At 62.0% G+C, this 19,635-nt stretch overlaps 1 protein-coding gene across 6 annotated transcripts in view; it reads left to right on the forward strand.

Moving 5' to 3' along the window:
• The window catches only part of HDAC7 (histone deacetylase 7), a 65,208-nt gene extending 45,596 nt beyond the window's left edge, over nt 1-19,612 (forward strand). For all 6 annotated transcript variants that reach the window (XM_063420943.1, XM_063420944.1, XM_063420942.1 and 3 more), the window contains 24 exons: nt 1,552-1,742; nt 3,092-3,182; nt 4,276-4,387; nt 4,541-4,656; nt 5,236-5,358; nt 5,995-6,101; nt 6,823-6,933; nt 7,944-8,127; nt 9,021-9,229; nt 10,626-10,835; nt 12,068-12,278; nt 12,864-12,997; nt 13,439-13,559; nt 13,680-13,729; nt 14,949-15,056; nt 15,327-15,382; nt 15,530-15,617; nt 16,325-16,444; nt 16,805-16,902; nt 17,317-17,435; nt 17,641-17,774; nt 18,170-18,254; nt 18,877-19,015; nt 19,473-19,612. In XM_063420943.1, coding sequence (XP_063277013.1) covers nt 1,599-1,742; nt 3,092-3,182; nt 4,276-4,387; nt 4,541-4,656; nt 5,236-5,358; nt 5,995-6,101; nt 6,823-6,933; nt 7,944-8,127; nt 9,021-9,229; nt 10,626-10,835; nt 12,068-12,278; nt 12,864-12,997; nt 13,439-13,559; nt 13,680-13,729; nt 14,949-15,056; nt 15,327-15,382; nt 15,530-15,617; nt 16,325-16,444; nt 16,805-16,902; nt 17,317-17,435; nt 17,641-17,774; nt 18,170-18,254; nt 18,877-19,015; nt 19,473-19,518 — 2,916 coding nt within the window. In that variant the 5' untranslated portion in view covers nt 1,552-1,598 and the 3' untranslated portion in view covers nt 19,519-19,612. The remainder of the gene's footprint in view (nt 1-1,551; nt 1,743-3,091; nt 3,183-4,275; nt 4,388-4,540; nt 4,657-5,235; nt 5,359-5,994; nt 6,102-6,822; nt 6,934-7,943; nt 8,128-9,020; nt 9,230-10,625; nt 10,836-12,067; nt 12,279-12,863; nt 12,998-13,438; nt 13,560-13,679; nt 13,730-14,948; nt 15,057-15,326; nt 15,383-15,529; nt 15,618-16,324; nt 16,445-16,804; nt 16,903-17,316; nt 17,436-17,640; nt 17,775-18,169; nt 18,255-18,876; nt 19,016-19,472) is intronic.
• Nucleotides 19,613-19,635: the final 23 nt, after the last annotated feature.

Here is a 19,635-nt window from a genome sequence, read left to right on the forward strand (position 1 = left end):
TCCCGGGTCACAGCCTGTCCTTGTCCCGCTGCCAGCGGCCCGCGCTGCCACCGCCGCTGCCAGCCCCACTCGGCGTCCCTGCCCCGGCACCGTTCTCATCCTCATCCTCCTCATCCTCCTCATCCTCCTCATCCTCCTCATCCTCCTCATCCTCCTCATCCTCCTCATCCTCACGGAGAGGGGACAGCGGAGGGGATAGGAAAGAGAGGACAAGCAGGAGGGGACAGCGGAGGGGACAGGGAAAAGGGGACAGCGGAGGGGACAGCAGGAGGGGACAGCAGAGGCAACAGGCAGGAGGAGGGGACAGGAAAGAGGGGACAGGCAGGAGAAGGGGACAGGCAGGAGGGGCCAAACAAGGGGACAGGCAAGAGGGCATAAGAAGAAGGGGACAGCAGGAGGGGACAGTCCCGAGGGGACAGCAGGAGGGGACAGCAGGAGGGGACAGCCCCGAGGGGACAGCAGGAGGGGACAGCAGGAGGGGACAGCCCCTCTTGCCCTTCCCCTTCAATACCGCGGGTGCTCAGCTCGGTTTTGGGCAGCCCCGAGGCTCCGGGGCAGGGGCAGCTGCCCGAGGCTGGGATCGTTGATCTCCATCAGCCTCCCCAGCAGCAATTAGAGCCAATTAGCGGGGCACAAATGAAGTCCCGGGCGGTTATCGGGAGGTGGGGAGTGAGTCCTGCGCTGGGGTTTCCAGGGAATGTCACGGCCTGGGGGTGTTCCTGTAAATTCAGCAGAGATTTGGGGGCTGGGGGGGGAAATCCTCCGAGGCAGTGCGTGCTCCACGATCGGTGAAAATGGGGAGGTTTGGGTGGGTAAGGGACGATTTTGGGGGTGTAACTCAGGCTGTTTTGGGGGTGTAATTTGCACTATTTGGAGGGGTGTAATGGCCGATTTCAGGTGTGTAACTGGGGCTGTTTTGGGGCTGTAATTGGCACTGGTTTTGGGGGTGTTATGGACAATTTCAGGTGTATGATTGGCACTATTTTGGGGGTGTAACTGGCACTATTTTGGGGTATAATGGATGAATTCAGGTATGTACCTGGCACTGTTTTGGGGGTGTAATGGGCAATTTCAGGTGTATAAGTGGCACTATTTTGGGGGTGTAATGGACGATTTCAGGTGTGTAACTGGCACTATTTTGGGGGTGTTATGGACAATTTCAGGTATATAATTGGCACTATTTTGGGGGTATAATGGACAATTTCAGGTGTGTAACTGGCACTATTTTGGGGGTGTAACTGGCACTATTTTGGGGTGTAATGGATGATTTCAGGTGTGTAACTGGCACTGTTCTGGTGTCCTCAGGGGGCTGGAGTTTCACCCCTCAGGGAGGTTGTGCAGGGAACATTTTCACTCCACCAAGGTGCCAGGGAGAGGCGCCTGCAGCATCCTGGAGCCTCCCCAGAGGAGTGGGATTGACACAAATCTCCTTTCCCGGCTGCCGGGGGAGGCTCTGCAGGCAGAGGATGTCCCGTGGCCGATCCCCCTGGGTGGCAGGGCAGCTCCCAGCCCCTCCCCGTCACTGAGCCGTGTCCCTTTGTGTCCCCACAGCTGCCGTGACCCCGTGCACCTCCCCGCGGGTGCCCCAGGCCGTCCCCATGGACCTGCGGATCGGGCAGCGCGTGGTGAAGCCGCAGGACACGGCGCTGCTGGCCCTGAAGCAGCAGCAGCTGCAGCACCAGCTCTTCCTGGCCAGCCTGCACCAGCAGCAAGTGGAGCAGCTGGCCCACCAGCACGTCAGGGTACGGGACAGGGCAGGGGGAGCCCATTTTTGGCACGTTTTGAGGCAGGATTGGGCACTTTGGAGGGTTGATTTTCACCCTCAGAGCGCACAGCGGTGCCAGAATCTGGGCTGGCTCTGAGTTCCCTTCTCCGGGCAGGGATTCAGAGGAAAAGGCCGGGAATCCCAATGCCAAAAGAACATTCCCAGGTGAATTCCCGCTTTTCCCTGAGCTGGAACATCTGGAGGGGTTTCCAGCCAGCCCAGGGACCTCTCTGACGCAAGGAGGCAGCTGAGGGAGGCAGCTTGGGGGGGTTGTGTCTGAATTCCAGGCCAAATCCCGGCCCTGCCAAGGCCAGGGGAGGGCTGGAGCCTCCGGGGGTGTCCGGCTGTGCTCCTGGAGCAGGAGCCGGAGCCGCTGCCGGGGATCCCTGCGGGCTGGGAGCCGCCCCTGCTCGGCCACCGCTGCTGCTCCGCCCCCGGGAAGTGTCCCCGAGCTCCGGTGTCACCCGCAGCTCCCGCCCTGGTTTGGTTGTCACAGGAAAAGCAGCGGGGGTGGCACCTTTGGGGGGCTTCAGAGGGAGGCAGGTGGGAGGGCACAGCCAGGGAGCTGTGACCGTGTCCAGGGAGTTGTGACTGTGTCCAGAGAGGTGTGACCGTGTCCAGGGAGCTGTGACCGTGTCCAGGGAGTTGTGACTGTGTCCAGGGAGTTGTGACTGTGTCCAGAGAGGTGTGACCGTGTCCAGAGAGGTGTGACCATGCCCAGGGAGCTGTGACCACCTCCAGGGAGGTGTCACCACGTCCAGGGAGTTGTGACCATGTCCAGGGAGTTGTGACCATGTCCAGGGAGCTGTGGCCATGCCCAGGGAGTTGTGACCGTGTCCAGGGAGCTGTGACCACCTCCAGGGAGCTGTGACCACCTCCAGGGAGCTGTGACCATGTCCAGGGAGCTGTGACCATCTTCAGGCCCCTGCCTGTCCCCAGGGCTGCTGCAGGCTCAGGGCAGGAGTCAGTCCCATGCTCAGCTGGGATTTCCCTCCTATCACAGGTTTTTTTCTTTTTTCCACCCTTTTTCACCACTCAAGAAAGATTTTTATTTTGCAACACAGCCAGGACGTGTCCAAACACCCTGAGAGTGAGTGGGATCAGACAGGTTTTGAGTTTTACGATGTCCCCGGGCACAACAGAGCGTCCCTGGAGACCAAAACGTGTCGGGTTTGTTGTGACAGAACAACCTCACACCTTCCCGTCAGCCACAGTGACACAAGGGACCGTCCCAGATGTGCTCTGCCACCGTGTCCCCCAGGCTGGGGAGGGGTCGGGGGGCCCGGGCAGGGCTGGGGGTCCCGTGCCCATGTCCCTGTCCCACAGGTGGCCATGGAGTCCCCGCACCGCGAGGCTGAGCCGGGGCAGCAGGAGCAGGAGCTGCGGCAGATCCTCAACAAGGACAAGAGCAAGAGGAGTAAGGGCTCCCCCTGCCCGGGGGGGACCAGGGGGGCTTTGGGGAGGGGGCTCGGGGGGTCCTGCCCTTCCCTGGAGCAAGCTCTGCCTTCCTGTGGGGGAAAGGGGTGGGAGAGCATCTGCAGAGTGGGGCAGCAGACCCCGCTGGGACCCCCGGGATGGGTTTTGAGACCCCCGGGCTGGGTTTTGAGACCCCACCCATCTGCCCTACCCTGCTGGGACCCCCAGGCTGGGTTTTCAGACCCCCAGGCTGAGTTTGCAGCCCCCAGACTGGGTTTGCAACCCACACCCATCTGCCAGACCCCGGTGGGACCCCCGGGCTGGGTTTTGAGATCTCCAGGCTGGGTTTGCAGCCCCCACCCATCTACCAGACCCTGGTGGGACCCCCAGTCTGGGTTACAGACCCCGTTCAGGTGACAGACCCCTGCTGGGACCCCCAGGCTGGGTTTTCAGACCCCCAGGCTGGGTTTGCAGCCCCCACCCATCTGCCAGACCCCTGTGGGACCCCCAGGCTGGGTTTTCAGACCCCCAGGCTGGGTTTGCAGCCCCCACCCATCTGCCAGGCCCCTCTGGGACCCCCGGGCTGGGGTGCGACCCCCGCCCAGCCGCGATCTCCCGGCGCCCTCTGCTGCCAGCGCCGGAGGAGCTGCCGGGGCCTCGCTCCCAATTTCGGGATGCGCGGGGCTCCGCGTGGCACCCGATGAATTATTAATTAATTAATTAATTACTTAATTAATTAACTCGTGCTCGGAGGCGCCGAATGCCAGCACGGATCCGGGACATTCCTGCTGGGACAGAGGGATGGGGAATGGGATGGGAACGGACCCCGCTGAGCCCCCCGGGGGCTGAGCCCCCCTCCTGTCCCTCCTGGGGCCCCGGGGTTGGGGCGGTGCCCGCAGGGACCCCTCAGAGGGCTCTGAGCCCCGTGGGGTCACCGTGGGGTCACCGTGGGGTCACTGTGGTCACCGTGGGGTCACTGTGGTCACCGTGGGGTCACCATGATCACCGTGGGGTCACGTGGGGTAACCATGGGGTCACTGTGGTCACCGTGGGGTCACCGTGGGGTCACCGTGGTCGCCGTGGTCGCCGTGCAGGTGCTGTGGCCAGCACGGTGGTGAAGCAGAAGTTGGCTGAGGTCATCCTGAAGAAGCAACAGGCGGCTCTGGAGAGGACCAGCAACGCCCCCGCGGCAGCCCTGCCCTACAGGTAAAGCATCGGCACCCCCTGCCCCTACCAGGACCTGTCCCTGTCCCTGCCAGGACCTGCCCAGCCTCTGCCAGGTACCCTCTGCCCCTGCCAGGACCTGCCCCAGCCCCTGCCCGGGAGCAGCTGGGAAGGGGCTCTGGCTTCTCCCCGCAGGTCTCTGGAGCCCCTGGAGCCCGAGGGCCCCTCCCCTGCCATGCTCAGCACGTTCCTGTCCCCCGTGCCCAGCGCTCCGCTCGACCCGCCCGAGCATTTTCCACTGCGGAAAACAGGTAAGGCCCCGGAATGTCCCTGTGTCTCTCAAACCTCGGGAATGTCCCTGTGTCCCTCAGAGCCTCGGGAATGTCCCCATGTCCCTCAGAGCCTCGGGAATGTCCCTGTGTCCCTCAAACCCTCGGGAATGTCCCCGTGTCCCTCAGAGCCTCGGGAATGTCCCCATGTCCCTCAGAGCCTTGGGAATGTCCCCGTGTCCCTCAGAGCCTTGGGAATGTCCCTGTGTCCCTCAAACCCTCGGGAATGTCCCCCAAAGCTTCAGGAATGTCCCTGTGTCCCTCAGAGCCTTGGGAGTGTCCCTGTGTCCCTCAAAACCTTGGGAATGTCCCCGTGTCCCTGAAAGCCTCAGGAATGTCCCTGTGTCCCTCAGAGCCTTGGGAATGTCCCTGTGTCCCTCAAAGCTTTGGGAATGTCCCCATGTCCCTTAAAGGGATACCCCTGTGTCCCTGAAAGCCTCAGGGATGTCCCCATGTCCCTCAAAGCCTCAGGGATGTCCCCATGCCCCTGGAGCTCGGGGCTGGCCCCACGGAGCCCCTTGGGGTGGGCTCACCCCCCTCCCCCCCTGTCCCCCCCGGCAGCGTCCGAGCCCAACCTGAAGGTGCGGTGCAAGCCCAGGAAGTGCCTGGACCGGCGCAAGAACCCCCTGACCCGCAAGGAGAGCGCGCCCCCCTCGCTCAGGAGGCGCCCGCCCGAGGCCATCGGTGAGGGCAGCGCCCGGACCGGGCCTGGGCTTGGAAAAATGGGAAAAAATCTGCCGGGATGGGGCCTGGGCTTGGAAAAATGGGAAAAAAATCTGCTGGGACGGGGCCTGGGCTTGGAAAAATGGGAAAAAATCTGCTGGGATGGGGCCTGGGCTTGGAAAAATGGGAAAAAAACTGCTAGGGAAAGATGGAGCTTCCCTGGGAATGGAGGGTGTGAACCCCCCTCCCTCCGAATTGTTATAATTAAGGAATGCAATGGAATGGAATGGAATAGAATAGAATAGAAATATAATAATATATATAATATATTATATAGAATAATATATAGAATAATATATACAATAACATATACAATAACATATACAATAATATATACAATAATATAGATAATATATTATATATAATAATATAATATAATAATGTTATAATTGTTGCAATTAAGGGGAATTTCGGGCAAAGATACGGGGATAGGAATAGCAGTTCTTTGCTAGGGATATTAAAAATACAAATGTGGTAGTACGGAATAAAAACCAAGCAAGCAAGAAAAAAATCCTAGAAAAATCCCCTCACGCCGTGTCCATCCCCGTGTCCATCCCTGTGTCCATCCCCTTGTCCCTTGTCTGTCCCCTCTCCCAGACTCGTCCCCCAGCAGCAGCAGCACGCCGGTGTCGGGCTGCAGCTCCCCCAACGACAGCCTGCCCGCCGAGCACGGCGCGCTGCCCGCCCCGGCCGGGGCACACGAGGTGAGCTCTGGTGGCTTTGGGGACACGAGGTGAGCTCTGGTGGCTTTGGGCACCCGCTGTCCCCTCTGGGCTCGGGGGGTGAGGGGGACCCCCAGCCCTGAACCCCCTGCCCGGAGCTGTCCTTCCCTGCTGTCCCTGCGTGCTGGGATGGTCTGGGATGTTCTAGAATACCCTGGGATTCCCTGGAATGCTTTGGGATGGTCCGAGATGCCCTGGAATACCCTGGGATGCCCTGGAATTCCCTGGGATCCCCCAGGATCCCCTAGGATACTCCGAGATGCCCTGGGGATTCTCTGCTCCAGGACTCTCTTCCCAGCCCAACTCCTCCCCAACACCCACCCTCCCCTCAGGGTGCACCTCCCCTCTGCCCTCCTGTCCGGTGGGTGTCCCCAGGGCTGTCCCCGCTGTCCCCAGGGCTGTGTCCGGTGGGTGTCCCCAGGGCTGTCCCCGCTGTCCCCAGGGCTGTCCCCCATGTCCCCAGGGCTGTCCCCAGGGCTGTCCCCAGGGCTGTCCCCGGTGTCCCCGGGGCTGTCCCCATTGTCCCCGGGGCTGTCCCCGGTGGGTGTCCCCGGTGTCCCCAGGGCTGTGTCCGGTGTCCCCAGGGCTGTCCCCGGGGCTGTGTCCGGTGGGTGTCCCCAGGGCTGTCCCCGGGACTGTCCCCAGGGCTGTCCCCGCTGTCCCCAGCCCGGGGCAGGGCTCTGACAGCCCCTGTTTGGCACAGACCCCGCTGGCGCAGCGGCTGCTGATGCAGGAGAGCTCCCTGGCCCAGCTGGCCCTGCAGAGCGCGGCGTCCCTGCCCGCCCTCACGCTGGGGCTGCCGGCCACCGCCAGGGTAAGGGGGCGCCGGGCGGGACCCTCACCCCCGTGGGGTTTTCCTTGGGGTTTGGGGCTCCCCGGGCAAGGTGGTGAAACTCCTGGGGGTCTGAGCCAGGGTGAGCAGAACTTTTGATTTTCCTCAGGATTCTGCCCCAATTTTCGCTCTTGTATTTTGGCGGTTGAATGACATGACAGTGACAATGACAATTGGCATGAACGCCAATTGTCCTGGAGGGAAATAGCAAAATTTATCAGGCATCACATCCTTTTATAGGCTGTTCTGAGACAGCTGGACCTGACTGGTCCTCAATCAACACCTAATTAGCATTGTTGGCTAATTAGGAACAATTCTTGTAAATGTCTTATGAGTCGATAACAAGCGCGAACACACCGGGTGCAAAGATCAGAAATTGTTCGGAATTCCTTCCCTGAGATCAGAAATTGTTTGGAATTCCTACACTAAAAATTAATTTATGGTAACAGAGAGAACGAGGAACCTTCTAGTAACATTTGAACATGAATGAGCTTCTCGCTCATTGAGTTTTGAGCGGGATTTCCTAAGGTGTTTTTTCCAGGATTCCCCTGAAATCAGGAAATTCAGGATTCAGAATTTCCAGGATTCTCTTCTTCTTAATGGAGAGAGACAGCCTTGATCCCGTTGTCTGAAAAGGAATTTTAATAACATGAAAATAACAAAAAATAAGGCGTCTACTGTATTGGAGTGGTCAAAGTGATAACAAGGGACAAAGGTCACAACCTGGTGTGGGTGGAAAGTTGAGGTCTAATAGGGGAGAACAATTAAGAATATTAAAATTCCTGCACTAAAAATTAACCTACGGTAACACAGAGGACAAAGAACCTTCTAGTAACACTTGAACACGAATGAGCTTCTCCCTCATTGCGTTTTGAGCGGGATTTCCTGAGACGTTTTTTCCAGGATTCCCTTCTTCCCCAGAGGTGAAACCACCCTCAGCGAGGTGGGGACACCCCGGTGCCGTGTCCCCAACGCTGTCCCTGTCCCCGCAGGGCGAGGCCGAGCGCCGGGCGCTGCCGGGCCTGGCTCACCGCGTGCCGGTGCTGCCGGGCGCGCACTCGCCCGTCTTCATCCCCGCCGGCCTGGAGCAGCACGAGGCCGGCAGCGCGCTGTCCCCGCGCCTGCAGCCCGTCATCATCCTCGAGCCCTCGGTCACCCACGCGCCGCTGGTGGCGGGTGAGTGCCGGGGTCTCGTCTTCTTTTCTTGGCGTTAGGGGAAAACGAAAATTCGGGGGATTTGTACTCGCGGTTTTCGCGTTGGTGGTTTATTCGTTTTTATTTATTTATTTTATTCATTTTTATCTCTGTTACAACCTCACAAATTGTGAGTTCTGGTAAACAAGAGACAAAATTGAGCGCCCAAGGTCCTTTAGGTGCTAATTACCCGATAACGAGATGACGCCTCTTTTATTTATATTTTATTTATATTTTATTTATATTTTATTTATATTTTATTTATATTTTATTTATATTTTATTTATATTTTATTTATATTTTATTTATACTTTTGACCCAATAATGACCACCTAAGGTCTGCAATGCAAACCAAACTCAATTCAATTTTTCTAACTGGGTGAGTTCTTTTTCACTATCATATAAACTATCACATAAATTAGAATTTATAAACACCTAAGTCCAAACTTTGGTGCGTTTAAGGCAAGACTGGACGTGGCACTTGGTGCCGTGGTTTGGTTGAGGTTGGGGTTGGGCTGATGATCCTGGAGGGCTCTTCCAAGCCAAGGATTCTGTGAAACACAAAATACGACCTCGAACATTTAATGCCAACTCACACTACCAACCCTGGTGACACTGATGTCACCTCTGCCACCCCTCGCCTCTCCCTGCTGTCCCTTGCAGTGCCAGGCCTGGGCTAAAAGTATATAAAACTCCCAGTTTATAAAACTATAATATAAATAATTATAATTTATGTTTAATAATGAATAAATACCCAAGTCCAAACACGAAATACCACCTCAAACATTTCATGCCAACCAGTCCCAAACGCACTCACGCTACCAACCCTGGTGACACTGGTGTCACCCCTGTCCTCTCCCCGCTGTCCCTTGCAGTGCCAGGCCTGGGGACCGTCCCCTTCTCCTTCTCGCCGTCGCTGATCCCCGCCGAGCGCCTGTCCCTGCCCGGCCACCACAAACCCCTGGGCCGGACGCGCTCGGAGCCGCTGCCGCAGAGCCCCAAGGCCATCCAGCAGCACCTGCTCTTCCAGCAGCACCACGCGCACTTCCTCGACAGGCTCAAGCAGCAGACGCACCTGGGCAAGGTGAGAGCCCCACCTGGGCTTAGACCCCCACCTGGGCAAGGTGAGAGCCCCACCTGGGCTTAGACCCCCACCTGGGCTTAGACCCCCACCTGGGCAAGGTGAGACCCCCACCTGGGCTTAGACCCCCACCTGGGCAAACTGAGACCCCCACCTGGGCAAGGCAAGACCCCCACCTGGGCAAGGCGAGACCCCCACCTGGGCTAGGTGAGACCCCCACCTGGGCTAGGTGAGACCCCCACCTGGGCAAGGTGAGACCCCCACCTGGGCTAGGTGAGATCCCCGCCTGGGCTTAGACCCCCACCTGGGCAAGGTGAGACCCCCACCTGGGCAAGGTGAGACCCCCACCCGGGCAAGGTGAGACCCCCACCTGGGCTGAGACCCCCACCTGGGCAAGGTGAGACCCCCACCTGGGCAAGGTGAGACCCCCACCTGGGCTGAGACCCCCACCTGGGCAAGGTGAGACCCCCACCTGGGCAAGGTGAGACCCCCACCTGGGCTGAGACCCCCACCTGGGCTTAGACCCCCACCTGGGCTAGGTGAGACCCCCACCTGGGCAAGGTGAGATCCCCACCTGGGCTTAGACCCCCACCTGGGCAAGGTGAGACCCCCACCTGGGCTTAGACCCCCACCTGGGCAAGGTGAGACCCCCACCTGGGCAAGGTGAGACCCCCACCTGGGCAAGGTGAGAGCCCCACCTGGGCAAGGTGAGAGCCCCACCTGGGCAAGGTGAGACCCCCACCTGGGCTAGGTGAGACCCCCACCTGGGCAAGGGGAGAGCCCCACCTGGGCAAGGTGAGACCCCCATCTGGGATAGGTGAGACCCCCACCTGGGCTTAGACCCCCACCTGGGCAAGGTGAGACCCCCACCTGGGCTTAGACCCCCACCTGGGCAAGGTGAGACCCCCACCTGGGCTTAGACCCCCACCTGGGCAAGGTGAGACCCCCACCTGGGCTTAGACCCCCACCTGGGCTTAGACCCCCACCTGGGCAAGGTGAGAGCCCCACCCGGGCAAGGTGAGACCCCCACCTGGGCAAGGTGAGACCCCCACCTGGGCTAGGTGAGACCCCCACCTGGGCAAGGTGAGAGCCCCACCTGGGCAAGGTGAGACCCCCACCTGGGCTTAGACCCCCACCTGGGCAAGGTGAGACCCCCACCTGGGCTAGGTGAGACCCCCACCTGGGCAAGGTGAGACCCCCACCTGGGCAAGGTGAGACCACCACCTGGGCTAGGTGAGACCCCCACCTGGGCAAGGTGAGACCCCCACCTGGGCTGAGGTGGCACCGTTCCCGCGCTCACAGAGGGCACAGCTCGGCTTGCCCGCTCTCTTCTGAGGTGTCCCGTCCCCCCACCCCTGTCCCCTGTCACCTCCCCCGGTCATTGTCCCCTCGCCTCCAGCGCATGGCCAAGTCCAGCGAGAAGCCCCGGCTGCGGCAGATCCCGTCCTCGGAGGACATGGAGGCCGAGGGGGCGCTCCCGGAGGTCGCAGCCGAGGGCGGGGACCCCACCAGGACACGGGCGGAGCCCCCCCGGCCCGGCGGCAGCGGGAAGGAGCCCGAGAGGACGCAGAAGATGGGGCAGCCCCAGGAGGAGCTGGTCCTGCAGCAGGTACGGGAGGGGACACGGGGACAGCGGCTGTGCCTGCCTGGAGCCCGCGCGGCTCACGGCCACCCCTGGTGACAGCACAGCTGGGCTTTGTCCCCGAATTGCCGGGCTTTTTCCCGAATTGCCGGGTTTTTTCCCGAATTGCCGGGTTTTTTTCCCGAATTGCCGGGGTTTTTCCCCGAATTGCCGGGTTTTTCCCCGAATTGCCGGGTTTTTTCCCGAATTGCCGGGTTTTTTCCCGAATTGCCGGGGTTTTTCCCCGAATTGCCGGTTTTTTTTCCGAATTGCCGGCTCTGTGCCATCGCTGCTGTCACTGCGGGGCTGAGCCGGCAGGGAGCAGCAGATGCTGAGACAGTCCTGTCCTGCCAGTCCTGTCCTGTCTATCCTGTCCCGTTCTGCCTGTCCCTTCCTGTCCCATCCCGTCCTGTCCTGTCCTGCCTGTCCTGCTCCATCTTGTTCTGTCCTGCCAGTCCTGTTCTGTCCTATCCTGTCCCCTCCTGTCCCCTCCTGTCCTGTCCCAGCTCCAAGCCCGGACCAACCACTGGATCCAGCTCTGGACATGCCGAGCAGGGCTCTGTCCCCTGTCCCCTGTCCCCTCTCCCTGTCCCCTCTCCCCGTCCCCTGTCCCCTCTCCCTGTCCCCTCTCCCCTCTCCCCGTCCCCTGTCCCAGCCCCCTCACGGTGCCCTGTCCCCTGTCCTGTCCCCTGTCCCCTGTCCCCTGTCCCCTGTCCGCTCTCACTGTCCCCTGTCCTGTCCCAGCCCTCTCACGGTGCCCTGTCCTGTCCCCTGTCCCCTGTGCCAGCCCCCTCACGGTGCCCTGTCCCCTGTCCCCTGTGCTGTCCCCTGTCCCCTCTCTCTGTCCCCTGTCCCCTGTCCCAGCCCCCTCACGGTGCCCTGTCCCCTGTCCCCTGTCCCTTCTCTGTCCCCTGTCCCCTGTCCCAGCCCCCTCACGGTGCCCTGTCCCCTGTCCCCTGTCCCTTCTCTGTCCCCTGTCCCCTGTCCCAGCCCCCTCACGGTGCCCTGTCCCCTGTCCCCTGTCCCCTCTCTGTCCCCTGTCCCCTGTCCCAGCCCCCTCACGGTGCCCTGTCCCCTGTCCCCTGTCCTCTCTCTGTCCCCTGTCCCCTGTCCCAGCCCTCTCACGGTGCCCTGTCCCCTGTCCTGTCCCCTGTCCCCTGTCCCCTCTCTCTGTCCCCTGTCCCCTGTCCCAGCCCCCTCACGGTGCCCTGTCCCCCCAGGCCTTCCTGTGGGACTCCTTCCAGCGGGTGCAGCAGCAGCTCCTCAAGCGCCAGCCCTTGGCCGACCCCCCCGTGGTCCCCCCCGGCCACCGGCCCCTGTCCAGGGCTCAGTCGTCCCCAGCCACGGCCACCGTGTCCCTCCCTGCCCAGGACGCCAAGGCGCTGTCCCTGCCCGTGCAGGAGCAGCCGCCCAAGCCGCACTTCACCACAGGTACGGCCACACCTGAGGGGTTGTCACAGGCTGGGGACAGGAGGGCACCTGGGGGTGTCCCGGAGCAGCTCCTGGGGTCATCCCCGGGGTCTCGGGAGCACCAGGAGAGAGCTGGAGGTGGGGGGACCCCTCTTATCTGGGGTGGCTTTTCCTCACCTGGCCCCCGGGTGCATTCCTGGGACACCTCTCCTGGGAATGCCAGGTGGGATGTGCGTCCAGCAGGCGTGGGAGAGGCCCTGGGGGTTTGGGGCAGGATCTGGCAGGTTTGGGGCAGGATCCGGCAGGTCTGGGGCAAGATCTCACAGGTTTGGGGCAGAACCTTGCAGGTTTGAGACAGAATCTTGCAGGTTTGAGGCAGAATCTCTCAGGTTTGGGGCAGAATCTCACAGGTTTGGGGCAGAACCTCACAAGTTTGAAACAGAATCTCTCAGGTTTGGGGCAGGATCTGGCAGGTTTGGAGCAGAATCTCGCAGGTTCAGGGCAGAATCTCGCAGGTTTTGGGGGGTTTTGGTCAATATTTGGGGTCCCGGAGGCGCTGCAGAGGAGCCCAGGGAGCAGCTCTGCAGCTGCGGCGCTGCCTGGCAGGGCTGGTGTACGACTCGGTGATGCTGAAGCACCAATGCTCGTGCGGGGACAACAGCAACCACCCCGAGCACGCCGGCAGGATCCAGAGCATCTGGTCCCGCCTGCAGGAGCGGGGCCTGCGCAGCCGCTGCGAGGTGAGCTGGGAGGGACTGGGAGAGGACTGGGAGCGGCTGGGAGGGGCTGGGAGAGACTGGGCCCGCCTGCATGCCCCCGATCCCACCCTGTCCCTCCTGATCCCATTCTGTCCCTCCTGATCCCATTCTGTCCCTCTTGATCCCATTCTGTCCCTCTTGATCCCATTCCACCCTTCCTGATCCCATTCCATCCCTCCTGATCCACCTCGACCCTCCAAACCCAGCCCAGTGCCAGGTCCAGCCTGGCTGAGCCCTCCAAACCCAGCCCAGTGCCAGGTCCAGCCTGGCAAAACCCCGCCCAGGGCCTGCTCTGCCTCCCTGACCACAATTTGGGTGGTCTCAAATTCGGGGCTCCCGAGCCTTTGCAGCCGTGGCAGCACGGGGGGCGCAGCAGGAGGGGCCCCTGGGTGTCCCCCCCGGGTGACAGCCGTGTCCCCACAGTGCCTGCGGGGCCGCAAGGCCACCCTGGAGGAGCTGCAGTGCGTCCACAGCGAGCGCCACGTGCTGCTCTACGGCACCAACCCCCTCAACCGCCTCAAACTGGACAACGGGAAGCTGGCAGGTGGGGTCCCACCCCGCCACCGGGCCCTGGGGATGGCTCCCAGCAGCACCCCTGGGTGCTGGGCATGGCCTGGCCCTGTTCTCCCAGCCCTGAGGTCACCGCTGTCCCCTCTCTCCACAGGGATCCTGTCCCAGAGGACGTTCGTGATGCTGCCCTGCGGAGGGGTGGGGGTGAGTTCTGCATCCCTGCTCTGGGTTTGGGGGGTTTGGGGGTCACTGCTCCATCCCTGCCCCAGGATTTGGGGCTTTGGTGGTCACTGCTCTATCCCTGCTCTGGGTTTTGGGGCTTTGGTGGTCACTTCTCAATCTCTGCTCCAGTTTTGAGGAGTTTGGGGGTCACTGCTCCATCCCTGTCCCAGGTTTTGGGGGTTGAGGGTGAGTTCTCCATCCCTGCTCTGGGTTTTGGGGTCACTGCTCCATCCCTGCTCTGGGTTTTGGGGGTTTGGGGGTCATTCCTCCATCCCTGCCCCAGGATTTGGGGTCACTGCTACATCCCTGCTCCAGGTTTTGGGCAGGGCTGTTCCTTTTTGGCCCCTCGGGGGTCTCAAGGCAGCTCCTGAAGCCTCTGGGCTGCCCAGCCGGGGCTGTTTGATGGAGCCTTTGGATCCGAGCTGCTCCCGGTCCTTGGGAAGGTCTGAGAATCCCACTCTGGGAGGGGATCCTCGATCCAGAGACCCCCGAGGGGAAGGAGATCCCACTCCAGAAGGGGATCCCCCATCCAGAGCTGCCCAAGGAAGAGGGGATCCCACTCTGCAGGGGATCCCCCACCCCGAGCCCCCCGAGGGCAGCAGGAGGGGCTGGCAGCGCGGGGTTCCCCCGAGGGAGGGCAGCGGTGACACAGGGGACAGCAGCCGGTCCCTCCTCTCCTCCCTCCGAGGCCTCTCCTCTCTCAGCTCTCGCTCCCGGTTTCTCACCGCCCTCCCCTCTCTCCCTCTCCCTGCCCTGTCCTGTCTCTCTCTTTCAGGAAGGGGCTCCCTCGGTGCCTTCCTGCTGCCTCCTCTGGCTCTGCTCCTCTCCTTGCCCTCCGCGCTGGGCGCCAGCTCTGCTTTCCCTGCTCTGCCTCCTTTCCCTGCTCTGTTCTGGGGAGCTGCAGTTCCTCCCCTCCGGGCTCGGGGAGCTCAAACGTGGCCCCTGGCAGGAGAGAATTTTGATTTTCCCGGCTCTGAGGCGGTGCTGATCAAACCGAGGTGTTTGGTTAAAAGTTAAATAAGATGAAGAAGGTAAAGGAGGGGGCTGGGCAGGGGGGCAGTGGCAGGAGGAGGATGTGGGATGGTCCAGTGTCACCTTGGGGTGGTCCAGTGTCACCTTGGGGTGGCCGAGGACATCGGCCCGTGGCTCCCAGGGATGTCCCCTGGGTGCGGTGACACCTGACCCGTGTCTCCCCCGGCAGGTGGACAGTGACACCATCTGGAACGAGCTGCACTCGTCCAACGCTGCGCGCTGGGCCGCCGGCAGTGTCACCGAGCTGGCCTTCAAGGTGGCCACCAGGGAGCTGAAGGTAGGAGGTGGCTTGGGGGGGTCCCAGGCCAGTGTCACCCCACACCTGGGGGTCCCAGGGCAGTGTCACCCCACACCTGGGGGTCCCAGGGCAGTGTCACCTCATGGCTGGGTGTCCCAAGGTGGTGTCACCCCACGTCCAGTGCCCCAGGGCTGTGTCACCCCACATCCCAGGCTCCCAGGGCTGCGTGGCCGTGTGACACTGGGGACACGGGCTGTGTGTGACCCCGGGGGTGGCAGCTCTGACCCTTGACCTTTGCTCTGTCCCCAGAACGGCTTTGCCGTGGTGCGGCCGCCCGGACACCACGCGGATCCTTCCACGGCCATGTGAGACCCCTCCCCTCCCTCCCCTCCCTTTTGGGGAGCCCCCAAAGCAGCTCCGTGCCTCAAACCCACCCCAAACCCCCCCGGGAGCCCCCCCTGTCCTGGGGCAGGGCAGGGGGCTCTGGAGGTGACTCCCACCCCTCCTCCCAGGGGATTCTGCTTCTTTAACTCGGTGGCCATCGCCGCCAGGCAGCTGCAGCAGAAGGGGAAGCTCAGCAAGATCCTCATCGTGGACTGGGTGAGTCCCCCCCGTGTCCCCAGGACACCCCCAGGACACCCCCAGGACACCCCCAGGACGTCCCCAGGATGTCCCCAGGACACCCCCAGGACACCCCCAGGATGTCCCCAGGATGTCCCCAGGGGCTCCAGCTCCAGCTCCTCATGGGAACGTGGCTGGAACTCCCCTGGGGTTGTCACTGCTCCATCCCTGCTCTGAGTTTTGGGGGTTTGGGGTCACTACTCTGTCCCTGCTCCAGATTTTGGGGTCACTGCTTCATCCCTGCTCTGGGTTTTGGGGATTTGGGGTCACTGCTCTGTTCCTGCTCCAGATTTTGGGGTCACTGCTCCATCCCTGCTCTGGATTTTGGGGGGTTTAGGGGATGAGGGAGCAGGAGCAGATCCCAGGCTGGGGAACCCAGACCCGGCTGCTTCGGGCTCTGTGATGTTCCGGGGCCGCCCAGCAGCTGCCAAAATCCTCTCCCAACAAAAACAAAACCAAAACAAAAAAATAGGAATGCGCTGAAAGATTTGCATGGAAATTAAAAGTGGAAAAGAAAGCACATAAAATAAAATAAAATAAAATAAAATAAAATAAAATAAAATAAAATAAAATAAAATAAAATAAAATAAAATAAAATAAAATAAAATAAAATAAAATAAAATAAAATAAAATAAAATAAAATAAAATAATCAAGGAAAAGGCGTGAAGAAAAGCTCTCCCTGCAGGACGTTCACCACGGCAACGGGACCCAGCAGATTTTCTACAGGGACCCCGAGGTTCTCTACATCTCCCTGCACCGCCACGACGACGGGAACTTCTTCCCAGGCAGCGGAGCCGCCGACGAGGTGAGAGGGGGACAAAAGGGACAGCAGGACACGGGGAGGGGACAAAGGGGACAGCAGGACACGGGGAGGGGACAAAGGGGACAGCAGGACACGGGGAGGGGACAAAGGGGACAGCAGGACAGGGGAGGGGAGAGGAGGGGACAGCAGGACAGGGGAGGGGACAAAGGGGACAGCAGGACACGGGGAGGGGAGGGGACAAAGGGGACAGCAGGACACGGGGAGGTGAGAGGAGGGGACAAAGGGGACAGCAGGACACGGGGAGGTGAGAGGAGGGGACAAAGGGGACAGCAGGACACGGGGAGGTGAGGGTGGGGACAAAGGGGACACTCCCGGCCTCACCCTGTCCCTGCTTCCTCCCAGGTGGGCGCTGGCCCCGGCGAGGGCTTCAACGTCAACGTGGCCTGGGCTGGAGGGCTCGACCCCCCTATGGGGGACCCCGAGTACCTGGCGGCCTTCAGGTGCTGTCCCCACGTCCCTGCCCGTGTCCCGTGCTCTGGGTGGGGCTGACCCTGCTCCTCATCCCCCTTTTCCCCCCCAGGTGGGGCTGACCCCACTTCTCATCCTGTTTTCCCCTCTATATCGGGCTGACCCCACTCCCCAACCCCATTTCTCCCCTATATGGGGCTGACCCCAATTCTCATCCCCTTTCTCCCCCGACCCCATTCCTCCTCCCCATTTCTCCCCCATATCAGGCTGACCCCAATCCTCACCCCGTTTCCCCCCCATGGGTCTGACCCCTCTCCTGTCCCCGTTTCCCCCCCGTGGGTCTGACCCCTGTCCCGTCCCCGTTTCCCCCCAGTGGGTCTGACCCCTCTCCCGTCCCCGTTTCCCCCCCATGGGTCTGACCCCTGTCCCGTCCCCGTTTCCCCCAGGACCGTGGTGATGCCGATCGCCCACGAGTTCTGTCCCGACGTGGTGCTGGTGTCGGCCGGGTTCGACGCCGCCGAGGGCCACCCACCCCCCCTGGGGGGCTACAAAGTCTCTGCCAAGTGTAAGGAGGGGGCTCGGGGAGGGCTGGGCTGTCCCTTCTTGGGGCTGCTGTTCCCTCTTGGGGTGGGATGTCCCCTCTCAGTGCAGGGTGTCCTCTCTCAAGACGGGCTGTCCCCTTTCTGGATGGGCTGTCCCCTCTTGGGGCTGTTCTCCCTTGGGGTGGGCTGTCCCCTCTTGGAGGTGACATTTCTGGGCTATCCCCGCAGGTTTTGGCTACATGACCCAGCAGCTGATGAGCCTGGCGGGAGGGGCCGTGGTGCTGGCGCTGGAGGGGGGCCACGACCTCACGGCCATCTGTGACGCGTCCGAGGCCTGCGTGTCCGCCCTGCTGGGCCACCAGGTGACAGCCAGGGCTAGCACTGACCCCAGTGCCACCGCCCCAGGGTGGGGACAGCCCCCTGGGAACCCCCAATGTCCCCTCAGTGCCACCACCCCAGGGTGGGGACAGCCCCCTGGGAACCCCCAATGTCCCCCGGTGCCACCACCCCAGGGTGGGGACAGCCCCCTGTGAACCCCCCATGTCCTCCAATGCCACCACCCCCCAAGAACCCCCGTGACTCCCCCCTGTGTCCCCTGCTGCCACCACCCCTGATGCCCTCCCATGTCCCCTGGTGCCAACACCCCCCAAGAACCCCCATGTCCCCCATGTCCCCCTGTGTCCCCCCGTGTCCCCCGGTGCCACCATCCCTGTGTCCCCCCGTGTCTCCCGGTGCCACCACCCCCGTGTCCCCGCAGCCGGAGCCGCTCCCGGAGCAGAGCGTGCGGCAGAAGCCCAACGCCAACGCCGTGCGCTCGCTGGAGGCCGTGATCCAGGTGCAGAGTGAGTGACCCACAACGGGGCTGGGGGGCAGCGGGAGGGGCCTCAGAGGGAATCAGGGACCCTGGGGGGGTCCCCATCATCATCATCATCATCATCATCATCATCCTCAGGGGAGGGGGGTGCCTCAAGTGTGTGTTCACTGCAAGGGGAGCCCAGAAAACTGGGACAGTCCTAACCCGGGACAACCCTAACCCGGGACAACCCTAACCCGGGACAGCCCTGTCCTCGCTATCCCTGTCCCGGGCCACCCCTAACCTGGGATATCCCTGTCCTAGGACACCCCTAGGGCCACCCATGTCCTGGGACACCCCTAAACCGGGCTGTCCCTGTCCTGGGCTATCCCTGTCTGGGGACACCTCTAATCTGGGTTATCCCTGTCCTAGGACACCTGTAACCTGGGCTATACCTGTCCTGGGACACCTCTAATCTGGGCTATCCCTATCCTGGGCTATCCCTATCCTGGGCTATCCCTATTCTGGGTTATCCCTGTCCCGGGCCATCCCTGTCCTGGGCCCCCTCTGTCCTGGCCCACCCCTGTCCTGGCCCACCCCTGTCCTGGCCCATCCCTGCCCGGCCCCCCGCGTGTCGCGGTGTCCCCCAGCCCCGCTGTCCCCTCCCGCAGGTCAGTACTGGGTGTCACTGCAGCGCTTCGCCCCCAAGCTGGGCTGCTCCTTCCTCGAGGCCCAGCACCACGAGGCCGACGAGGTGGAGACGGTGACGGCGCTGGCGTCCCTCTCGGTGGCCGTGATGGGGGACAAGAGGTGACAATCCCAGGACTGCCCCGTGCCAGGGGGGTGGCAGCAGGGCAGGGCTGTGTCCCCCCACCCTGGAGGAGGTTCTGGAGCTCTGGAGGAGCTCCTGGGAATGCAGTGATGGGGGACAAAAGGTGACAATCCTGGGACTGCCCCGTGCCAGGGGGGTGGCAGCAGGGCAGGGCCGTATCCCCCCACTCTGGGAATGCAGTGATGGGGGACAAAAGGTGACAATCCTGGGACTGCCCCGTGCCAGGGGGGGTGGCAGCAGGGCAGGGTCGTGTCCCCCCACCCTGGAGGAGGTTCTGGAGCTCTGGATGAGCTCCTGGTTCTTCCCCAGTTAGAACCAGACCGAATCCTCCTGCCCCGGGGCTGGGCGGTGTCGGGTGCTGCCAGCAGGGTCCCCTCCCTTTGTCGCTGTCACAGGAGCGGGGTGTGACCCCTCACGTGTCCCTGTCCCCTCCAGGGCGCAGGAGGAGCCGATGGAGCAGGAGGAGCCCATGAACCAGTGACCGGAGCCCCGCCACCATCCCGGTGTCCCCCTCGCTCCCGAGGACCCCTGGAGGGGACATTCCCGCGTCCGAAGGGACCACGGAGAGCCCCGAGCCGTGCCCGCAGCCCCTCCCCGA

This window comes from Prinia subflava, chromosome 34 (genome assembly GCF_021018805.1).
Source record: "Prinia subflava isolate CZ2003 ecotype Zambia chromosome 34, Cam_Psub_1.2, whole genome shotgun sequence".
In the NCBI taxonomy this organism is placed as follows: domain Eukaryota; kingdom Metazoa; phylum Chordata; class Aves; order Passeriformes; family Cisticolidae; genus Prinia; species Prinia subflava.